The 12,017-nt window shown below is 33.3% G+C and overlaps 1 protein-coding gene across 1 annotated transcript in view; it reads right to left on the reverse strand.

The window, feature by feature from the left end:
• Window positions 1-7,898, reverse strand: part of LOC143192504 (lachesin) — a 326,772-nt gene extending 318,874 nt beyond the window's left edge. The window contains exon 1 of the mRNA XM_076397898.1: window positions 7,691-7,898. Within this exon, the coding sequence (XP_076254013.1) occupies window positions 7,691-7,781 (91 nt within the window). The 5' untranslated portion in view covers window positions 7,782-7,898. The remainder of the gene's footprint in view (window positions 1-7,690) is intronic.
• Between the last annotated feature and the right edge of the window lie 4,119 nt (window positions 7,899-12,017).

Genomic DNA, 12,017 nt, shown 5'->3' on the forward strand with positions numbered 1-12,017 from the left:
TATATATGTGTTTCGAGTATTTTTGAGGTCGCAAAATAATTGCGTCATAGATAAACTTCACACAAACAAACACAAGATACAAATACATTATATGCCTAAGCTAATTTCTACATACATGACACGCGATCCCTTCCAATAATAATTCTATTTCGATTTATTTCAATAGTGTTTCACTTCGTTTGAAATTTGGTTTATTAAGTTTGGTACTGTTAATTCATGTAGAACCCAACAATCTTCCGGATTCTCTACATTTAATGCACAACAACTTTTGACTGAGCACGGTAATTATGCCATCTTCATACATAATCTTCTACTGGCTGCTGTCTTTCAAACGTGCTGTAGTACAACTTCATTGAATAAATATTACTAAGGATAAACGACTTTAAAACTATCTCTTATTACTTTATCCCCATTTTTATATTTTTTCCTGTGTTCCTCTTCATGTTTGTAATCTTTGCGCTAGATTTATTAATATAACGTATAACATCCAAAAAATAATAGAAAATGAATCTGATTTATGAGTTTTTCTGTTCCTATAGCTGTTGCAACTGCTCCTAGTTTTTTCCTTTATTATAACATAAATGATATATCTTACCTAATTAAAATTATAGCATAGGAAAAAATTATTACCTCTTATTATAATATGAAGTATGGTTTAGTATTATAATGACGTTGTTACTTTCAAAAAAAAAACTAAGACCCTAATATATCAGCAACATCACTAGTCCTTGAAGGAATTGTATAAAATACTAAGCAAAAATTATAGTTAAGAATACAAAATGTTAATTAAAACAAAACGAAATTCTGATTTATACAAGTACGTCCGAGGGAAAAAGGTTTGGAAAATACGACAGATGGGATAAAAAATACCTATACAAATAATTCTATGAAGCTTTTAAAATTAATATAAATTAATGTAATCATGTCATTTAAAATATATATGTTCTAATACTACGTACATCTCAACACTCAAAGCAAAATCTTATATCAGCGTTATATCAAATTTATAATTAAATTGAGTTTATTTCCAACGTCATCCCTCCTCATAAATGAGCTAGATATACGGAGGATCCAACATAAACTTGCTTTATCAAGTTAATAAAAAATATATATTCAGCACCTGGTCCAATTATAATTCTTACACCCAAATCCCGCTATTTATAGTACTTTTTTCTTTATTTCGCGAGGAACACCGGCCCTAAATTATCAGGAGGGTGGCCATAACCTCTCACCTTTCCGTAGATTAACCTATTGTTACTCCTTGGGAATTATAAGATTAGTATCGGAACTGGGCGGAAATAAATGTTCCTATAAAAATATTTTAATTAAATCTTTTTATTTTATGGTTGGGCGAAAATTGAATTGGAAAAAACATTAGTTTTTAATCAAAAAATGTATTTTGTATTGGCTGATTCGTAGAGTTATTGATGATAGTTTTACTAGAAGACTACATAAGAAAATATGCAGAGGGATAATGTAACGCAATTTTTTTTTATATTAACGCAAAGAAAAAACATAAAACCAAATGAAAAATACCCAGATTTTATTGTAAGGAACATATGGTGTTAGTATAGGGAAGTTTTAATAAAAAGAGAAAGGATTCGTGATTTTATACAAAAAAAATACAATGTTTTTCCTACTTACTTTGTTGTGCCGATAAGGCTTGAATCAGTGACAGAGAACTTTTATTTGAAATTAAGACAGTACAACACTGTTTGAAAGTTCAACGATATCTTGTGGATTTACACATTGTCAACTGAACCAGATCTAAGTGAACTAGAATAACTTTTCACCGGAAAATCTTAACAAGTGATTGTTTTAGATATGTTCAGAGACGACGAACAATCAATAAAATTCTCTTGTTTTAACTAGTTTTGGCTTTCTTGATTATTTGAAAATATACTGAAGTTTTCAATTAGGAATCACACAGCTGCTGGTAATAGTGTACTGGGTTCCAAAAGACTCGCACCGCATTTATCATCGTCTCTATCTTGTTTTGTTTTCGTTTTATTCATGACTCGAATTCAACTGTCATTAAAGCCCAAGCAGTAGTAATATAATTGAACCTGCAAAATCAATGACGGATGAGAAAATAGTTTTAAAAAGAATCGTTCAAGTTTACTGTTAAAAATCACACTGAATAGGTTGTTGTATACTACCATAGGATGGATACCTGTCTTGCTATCTCACCTTGAGGAAGCCCCATGCCATACCTTCTCCTCATAAATAGTAACTATGGCTAGACCCACCAGGATGTTCGTAAAATGTCCATCTTGTTTTCTCTCTCGCAACTCAACAATAAGTATACAAAAATTTAAAATATATGAAGCTAAATTTTGGTACAATTCGTCAAAGAGTGTTGTCAAAATAGGTTACTCGGAAACGACCAGCACAAAATAAACAAGAATTCATTAAACAGTATTTTGACGATAAGACATCCATCAGCGGCAATTTCAATTTTAAACCAACACGCAGCGGTCGTCCAATCAAAAGCTCGAGATAATTCAATTTCGGACACGTCTTGGGCGCCGTAGCAGAAAATTAAACAGGTATTCCTCCGTAATGGGAAAAACCTACTCGAACGTCCACGGTGTCTCCTTTGCGCGACCCCGCAGAGGACGTTAACAAATGCAGTGTCAGTTCCATGTTCGCAGGGATGACATTTCGTGGCGCCGAGAACGGGCGGGAGAGAAGATTCCGGATAAAATTTTGCGAACGGAATCTGTTCGATTCAGACAGTGGTAACAAATTGTTAAACCGCTCTCGAAAGCTTTAAAAATAGTTTTCCGGGAAATCAAGTGTCAAGATAAATACGGCGGGCTATGCCCGATTGACGGGATGATTTTTTCCCAGATTTCAATTGTGATCCCGTCATATTATCGACGATTTTTACTGTTGGTAAACGACGTGTGCAGTAACAAGAGATATGGCAGATAGACTCCGTTTATATAATCAAAAAATAGTTATATAGTACAATAATATAACATTTTTATATTTATTTTAAAGTCTTCTTTTACCAACTATGGGTTTATCTGGACTGGCCCAGTTAAGTTTAACCTGGGCTCCAAACCACGTTCCTCAGCATTAAGCCTACCGACTGACGAGTGACCAACTATAGAAATCATGCCAGAAGACATCCGGTCTTACCTAGCCTGGTTACTGGCGTGACTGGGGTAATTTTCCTTGTCGGATTTTACATCCTAGCCTAGAACATTCACAAATTTAAACAATCACAAACATAAATTTACGACCATGCCCCAGCAGGATTCGAACCCGCGGCTATAGCAACAGTAGGAGGACCGTCCCATCGCCTTTACCACTACGCCACCAAGCCGCCATTTTATTATTATACTTTATTTTATATTTTTATTATTTTACTTTATTATATTTCAAATATTCATTACAAACAATAATTTGACAAAGAAATAGCTTATGTACATATATTCTTAAATTACTTTTTCCTTATTAGCTCCACTCTTCTACGTTTGATGAAGTATGATATTTAGTTAAGCCAACTGCCGTATTGCCATGATATATTATGTTTGTCATTAATATAATATTATTTGCAACATTCAACTTTTCACCCAAGAGCAAGAGCCCTAACGTAGAGTTCGAAATTTTATTCTTTGAACTCCTTTGTAATCTCAACAGATCCAATGACGTCACCACAGACCATTTAGTCCATATACCCCAATTATCCGTTAGGTTTATCCATCATGGATAATTTAAAGAGAGTCGTTAACCACGTCTTAATCGCCTTCGGGCTGACTCTTCCTCCCTTTTCATATGAAGTTTCATGTGAAGTGATATCTAGATATCCATCTGGTTAGATGTAGATGTTAGATGGTTAGATGTTAGTGTTGTTACACTCTTTCAAAAAAAATAGACCAACTGGTATAGAAAAGAAGAACTGGGGCTAATTTCATTAAATTAAGAGAATTCTCACAACGTTTGTGATTGCAACAGCTCCAGTACAATAGTGAATTATTGAAATTTGAAAGGCCTTTACAGATCCATATAATATAACAAATAATTTATAATTAAGTACTAAACATATTATATAAACAAATAAAAGTAAAACTGAAAACTCTGAAAGAAATATTCCGGCAACTATTTTAATAAAACAAAGCAGTATTGTCCACAAGCGCAGACCGACTTCGCCGCATCCTTCATCAAAATGCAGTTTGATACTAACGAGCTTGCCGTAATAACAAAACCAGAACTACAGACGAAACATACACGTAACGTTTCCGTTTAAAAACTGCCCATGGTTTCATTTTATGAATACAAGCTATCTCAGTATTCATTAAAAATCATCGTGGTCCGGTAAATTTTATATTTTGTTTTGAAACGAAAAATAATAATAGAATAGATACGTTTTTTAGTAGTTTGTACAATATATAGTTCTTACCTATAGATTTGTCAATAAGAAATGACGAATTACCGTATTGCTCTGAGTAAACGTTTCGCATTTATTTGTTAAACTATTAAAGCGTTTGATATAGCTTTTCATAAACCTATATTTTGACGTTTCTATTTACCTTTAAAATAATTAAGTTTTAAATTCATGGCACTTTACAAAGAACTTTTTAAAGAGTAACAAACACTTTTCATGTAGTATAATTACATTTACCTTGAATGTAATTTTACCATTGCTTCATTTAGGAACATCTTGAATTTAAGATGAGGGTAATATGTTCAAGATTGTTTGTCCTGTTGGGGGATTTCTTCCAAGGTAAACTACGTCTGGTTTTTATTTCCGCACGTACACTAGATACACAACACTTTTGAGAATTAAAATACATTTAAATCGGATAATAGTGATTACATTTAAGACAAAAGAATGCTGATCGTACTTTATGTCAGACACATAAAAATGGCGTCGTAAACAAACTGAAACAAACAATCGCGTTATAGAAATGAACCAATCAAATACCTTCGTAGGCCAATTTAAATGAAGCAACCCAAAGAGTGGTCTCAGAGCCGCTATTGAATGGAACGCGCAAAACATTTCCTCAGTTTCGCCTATTTAAGTAAGACGTCTGTATTTACTCTATGAACACTGAGAATATTCAAATATTTTTGACGGTGGGGACGCACGCGCCAGCGCGGTATGTTCAATGTGCGAGACCACGATGCTTTTTAATGTATGCTCGCTATATCTAATTCCGCAATATATGCAAAATAACGCGAATTGCCTTGAACTAAACCGCACACATACAGTCACTCACACAGAGTCAGTGCCGACCGAACTACCGTATAACCCGTAAAATTATTTAAAGAAGATAAACCGGTTAAGGTTCAAAACGCGCTCAAAGGACCGACAATAGAAGTTTCGAATTTACTAACGCTCGGAATTAACATGAACTGTAATCTTTCGGATCCGGGTGGGCCCTCTATATAATTTTGCGTGAGATTTGCTAAAACGAAAATAGATACTAGACGGTTCATTTCAGATTATAAGATGGTAAAATGTTAAGAAGTTTTAAGCGCTTTGGGAACTGCTCAACTCCTCTGAACTGAATATTTATTAAAATACTTCGAACGAATATTCTGATTCGACTAACACAACTTCAATAAGTTTGTGATAAAAAAGCGATGTTGATGTAAATACGGACATAATGTTAATTGTTTAGTCACCTATATCCACGGATGCGCAAAATACATATTTTTTTAATTGAATTATAAATTACCAAATACTATTTCGAATTAATTTTAAAATAAAATAAGATATTTTTTTATAAAATACGTATTTTAGCCATTTTTTACTTAAAATACAACATAGAGACAGCTATTATGTAAAAAGAATAGTACTAATCTAACCCAACCTATTCAATCTGTAAAAGAAGAATATGCTTCATGAACACTAATGTTGTTTTATCTGTAGTATCAGACAAACAGCCTCTTGTTGAGGAACGAACAAATCCTGCTACAGAAAATAACTTTTCTACAGCTCCTGATTTTATTTTTAGATGTTTTTCTAGGATGAAAAGTTATTTGCTTTAATCATTTAGGAAGCGGTTTGAATCTAACGCTTTTTTTTGATCTGTGTGATTTTTTACTGTCCCTGTTCGCTAAAACAATAAAATCATCATATTCTTTACTAGTATTACGACTCCTGTTACATTACAGAACCAATACAACAAATGAAAAAGTTCCATCCATAACTTACGTAACATAACTACATAAATAACCGCTTCTTTAAGGATGGAGAAATTAAAACCTAGGATACAAACAATATCCAAGACTTGTTATACTCTTGCTTGACTTGCTTGGATATTTTTATCAAATGAAGTATTACGAACGTCATCAGATATTTAGGTGATAAACAAAAATATATATGGACTTATTAGAACGATATGGATAAAGTATGGCATACGGGATTGCAGGTTAAATTAAAAAAACTTCTCCCTCATCCGGACTATGAGCTAATAAAATCTTCGCCCACAGATCTTAATTTTACTCTAAAACAAGGAGATGAACATATAGAATTACAAGCAATATATTTGCACAACAAGAATTATCACTCTGGCAACATACACAGACGACACGGCAGTCTTAGCTTCTTATAATGATCCAACCATAGCATCAATTAACCTACAAACACATCTTAATCAAATACAAATGTAGCTGAAACGATGGCGTATAAAAGCCAACGAAACAAAATCCAATAATATAAATTATACGCTCCGTAGAAGGACATGTCCTCCAGTCTATATCAATAGTTGTCAACTCCCACAAGCAGAGGATGCTAAATATCTTAGTATGCACTTAGATCCACGCTTGGCTTGCGAGTACCACCTACCCGTCAAACGGTAATAACTCGGACTTAAACTCTACCAAATGCATCGGCTTATTCAAGCTATCATTAGATAACAAGATATTACTTAATAAATCTATACTCTTTTGGTCATATGGAATCCAACTAATGGGGACTAGCCAATAATAATATTCATCACGCAACGGTTCCAAAAAGTGTTGCGTGCCATTGTCGATACTCCATACTATGTTTCAAATGAAGTGATACAACACTATATTCCTCTAGAACAAATAACTACTGTAATTAAATGTGTTTGTGTGAAATACTTCAAAAGGGTGTCCCAATGGACTCACTAATCAGATAAATACGCGAAATGACAGTGAAGTGCGAACACTAAAACGTCTAACACTATCCGATCCGATTATTAGACATACATAGAGTTTAGAATAAGCTTTAGAATAAAACTAATTAATTAAAATAGTATTTTATACAGAAGATCACTTAATGAAATGATTCTCTAGATGTCATGTATATGAAATATAAACAAAACAGATATTTATTGGACTTTGGACAAATTATAGGAGCATTAAGAATAATAATAAATAAATTCAAGTCAAGCAATTATTCTCTAGATTTCTATACCTTTCAAATACATAAAAGTATTTTAAATGTATCCATCCTATCAAATTACAAGGCTTGTTGAATAACCTAGTAACATAATGGAAATAGATATCTCTTTCCTAAATTATTTATACATCAAGTGATCAACGAACGTTGAACTAAAAGTATACAAGAAATAATTACAGAGATACAGAAACAGATTATCTCTATTAACAATAGAAGCAAATCCTTTTGAACTTAGATCCAGAAAAGCGACACTAAAGCGAAATAAACTATGGTAACATGATGAAATTTTAAAGAATCACTTACCTTGATGGGCCTGCAACGTCGAAATATCAATGGCGAAGCATAAAAACCACCAGCTCACATATCTCCCCATTAGGAACGTTAATTGCACCATCGTACGCCTGGTTTACGAACTGACACTGGCACAAACACCCACACACACACACCGGCACCGGGTCTATCGCGTAACGAGCCTCTCAAAGTTGTTTACATCACAAGTGGCGGCCTTGTCCCGAACGCCTGCCTCGATGGAAACCCGTACCGTATCTGAAACAGAGAGAGACGGAGATGAAAACAAATTAAAAGAAAATTATTTAAAACACGGCAAGCCACATATCAAAAGGTAAAAGGGAAATATTTTTTATTCGGTTTCGTTACGTAGGACAAACGGAATTCTTTTAATTAACGAAATTAACCTGGACTCTGGAAGAAATGAGAACAAATATTTTATTGGCAATGTAAATATTGCCAGGCCAGCGGTCCTTCTTTGTTCGTTCCCTTTTTTTTCTCGGTAATACCTTGGCTCGGAATTCTTGAACTGGTGTTTTATTAATTTATATTCGGAGAGAGAAAAAAAAACAATTTATGGTTTTGGTTAATCTCGCACTTACAAAGCTCGTAAATTCGGCGTTGGCTTTATTTTTTTATCGCTAATTCGCAGGGAAAGAGCACCCTTTCGTTCACATTATATCATTGTGCTAATATCTGGAGTTTTATATCACTACATAGTATAAAACAAAGTCGCCTTTTGTCCCTATATCCCTATGTGCGCTTAAATCTTTAAAACTACGCAACGGATTTTGATGCGATTTTTTTCAGGAGATAGAGTGATTCAAGAGGAAGGTTTATATGTATCATACATGCATAATATACTAAGGCAACATTGCTAATTTTAGAGGTTTCTAACGTGATGTCGTAAATTAACCTATTTTTTTAGGCTTATTTAGCAATTTGCAAAAACGCTGCCTAACCCTACGAGTTAGATCAAATTAATGTACTACAGTGTTGTACACCATAAAAAGGTTTACAAAAAAGTCCGCGATGGTATATGTTTATCTTTTAGGGATAACCCACATTAACCATTTTTATTGTTTACTTTTTACGTGAGAAAATGGCTTATTTACGAAGCTATTTTAAGCAATACGGCATTAATCCTTATCGAATTAAGTACCTTAAATACAGTGTGCAATTAATATAGATCAATATGGTTCCTTACAGCATGTAAATTAAACAAATATTTTCGGAGATATTACAAATTTAAAATTTGCGTTTAAAAATGTGTAATGTAATAAAAATTGTATGAATTTAGATATTCCAAAGATAGCAGGAAATCTTCATAGTAAGTATAGGGGAAGAGGAATTGTTTTACTCCAAATTTAATGCGTGCAGGCCAAGGGCAGTAATGAATGAACCAAAAATACTGGATCGATTTTAATCATGTTTTCATTGAGTGACATAGGCATATATATTTTATGCCCGTGCAAAGTCGGAGCGGGCCGCTATGTTTTTATATACAACGTTCATATTTTTTCTGTAGTGTATTTAATTTAGTATCAGCATTGCACCCGTGCGAAGCCGGGGCGGGTCGCTAGTATGTTGTATGAAAAGTAACTAGAATTTATCGTTTCAAAAATACAAAAAAATAATTGACGATTTATATCTTGTAGGTTGGTAAAATTGACAATTACCTAAACATCAAGATCATCAAACATTACCGAAACTTTATAGCCAAAGAACTACTTTAAAACAAGCAGATATTTTCTATTGTTTAAATTGTGACTAACAGATGCACAAGTGTTTGAATTATGTAGTTGGTATTTGATATTTTAACGCTTATATTGTGACAGCAAAAGTGTTTAGTTACTTCTATTTAACAAAACCTGAGGGGTGCCAAATTCATCAAGTCGAATCATCGAACTACCTTCATATCAACTTCGGGTAAGGCAATAAAGTTGGATAAATGTTAATACCTAGTGATCTTGTAAATCTAATATAATCATATTTGGAAAACGGGTCATTCCAAGTTGGTTATTCTATTTTAGGTATGTTATGCCTCGGTGAATGGACGTAAAATAAATAAAATAGTGGTTGTTACATGATGTGACGGTCATTTATTGACGCCATTAGCTCAATAATTAGCAAATTTTAATAAACAACATCTCAAACTCCCTTTTCCTAAACGATATTTCCAGTTTTCATATTTTTTAATAAACATTCTGTTTAGATGCTAATTAATTCTTATTTTAATTACGGGACATATGTATTAGATGGATACTTAAAAGTTGGCCATCTTAGCAAAAAAGCAAAATCAGGGAGAACTCTTTATAAAATGTTAATTAATCCACGCTAATTAATCCACATAAAATAAGCTGAGGCTGTATTAATACATAACGCTGCACAGACTTCATCTTTCGCTATACGTTCTTCCGTTAAAGCGACCATTATAAAGGGGCTAAATTACCTGCAGGATATGAGTTAAGTATCCTGATGTCGTAAGATTTTTTGAAACGACAAAGACGAATACAGGGGAGTTTCCTATTAAACTTTTAATGTACAGGATATTGGTTTCGTCTAGACGCTGCTGTTTTAAAGATGAAGTTTGAAATTCAGATTTTTCTTATGATATTAATTGAAAAGTCCCCGGCCTAGCATAGAAAAACAAATTTTTTTGGCAAAATTAGTTTATTTTATTCAACAAAATTATTTTCAAGGGTGATACACTGATTATAGCGACCCTCCTACTTTTCGATACCATTTTTGTAGTACGATTTGTCCTTTACGACTTTTGGGTTTTCCGACGCTTTAGAGCGAATGCATGCAATCCACTCGGATGACTATCGATTGGACTTCGGAGTGAAATGATGGAGCCCTACTTCATCCATTTTCACATATCGTCGCAAAAACTCGGGTTTATTACGCTTGATCATCTTCAAACACTGCACCGAATCATCAACTCGTCGTTGTTTTAGCATTGAGCTTTCTCATATCCAAATATTCGTGAATGATTTGATGTACACGTTCAGCTGATATTTTTACAGGGTCTGCTACTTGACTCAATTTCAATTTACGGTCATTCAAAATCATTTTGTGGATTTTTTCAATGCTTTCGTCGGTAACAACTTTTTGAACATCCGCTGCGTTCACCGTCTTCGGTGCTCATTTCACCACGTCTAAACTTAGCATACCAATCCTTGATGGTTGATTTTCCTGGGGCACTGTCTGGAACCTAGGCATCAAACCAAGTTTTTGGTTCAAGTGTATTTTTTCCTTCAAAAAGCAGTATTTTATCAACACGCAAATTCATAAACTAATGATGCTGTCAATTTTATACACCCATCTTTTGGGGGTTAGGACTAACTACAAAATATATGGTTTCAATTCTAGTAGCGCCATCTATATGTGAGGCCGGAGACGTGTCAATTGACTTCTTATTATTGAACAAAACTCGTATCCTGTTAAACAGCAGAGCCTCTATAAAGAGGTTAATAATAAATTGTGTATACTCTCACAGCATGGAATAGAATTGCAAATATTCAGAACAGCTGAATATGAATTTAATGAAAGATTATTATATGATAGCAATATTTTGCGGTTTTGTGCTATTCTTTTTAAAACAGATATAATGTTGTCTGTTGCGCTCGAACGTGTGATCGAACCAGCCTGCAAAAGTCCACGGTTATCAAATGTCTGCAAATTTCCTCAAAACGTTAGTGATAATAGTCATTATATGATAATAATTACAATTTATAAACCAGCAAACATTCTATAGGCGCTTCGCCTGTTTTAATACATAAAATTTAAAGAAATTGCAGAAGCTATTAGATAGTCGCAATCAAAAACGTAATCTTGGAATAATCAAAATGAAACCGTCCTCATAGAAAGTAGGTCACGAATCAATCTCTGCTCTTATATATCTACTTAATATTACCTCTATCAGAGATAAACTTTATGATATGTATAAAAATAGTGAGGCGTTTATATAATATATATAAAACTTTATAAAATTATTTCAAGGGAAACTGTTAGTTTAAAAAGTATTCAGAGAAATCTGTGTGTAAAATAATGTGTAGTTCTATGATGGATATAGAATATCCCTTGATACATTGTTGGGAAAATATTTAAATGATGGTAAAAATATTACAAAGATAAGATTCTGAAGGAATTCTGCGTTGAAAGAAAAAATTAAAAGAAACTTCACTGTTTTATTGAACGGCTTGAAAGAATGGCTTGCAATACATAAATTAAGTTCTGAAGGAATTCTGCGTTGAAAGAAAGAATTAAAAGAAACTTCACTGTGCTATTGAACGGGCTATATAGTCCATCCAATAAAGCAGCCAATGTACGTCATCAA

The sequence above is a fragment of the Rhynchophorus ferrugineus genome, unplaced genomic scaffold, assembly GCF_030347505.1.
Source record: "Rhynchophorus ferrugineus isolate W39M unplaced genomic scaffold, kcgeb_rfMv2 rfM3, whole genome shotgun sequence".
Classification (NCBI taxonomy): Eukaryota; Metazoa; Arthropoda; class Insecta; order Coleoptera; family Curculionidae; genus Rhynchophorus; species Rhynchophorus ferrugineus.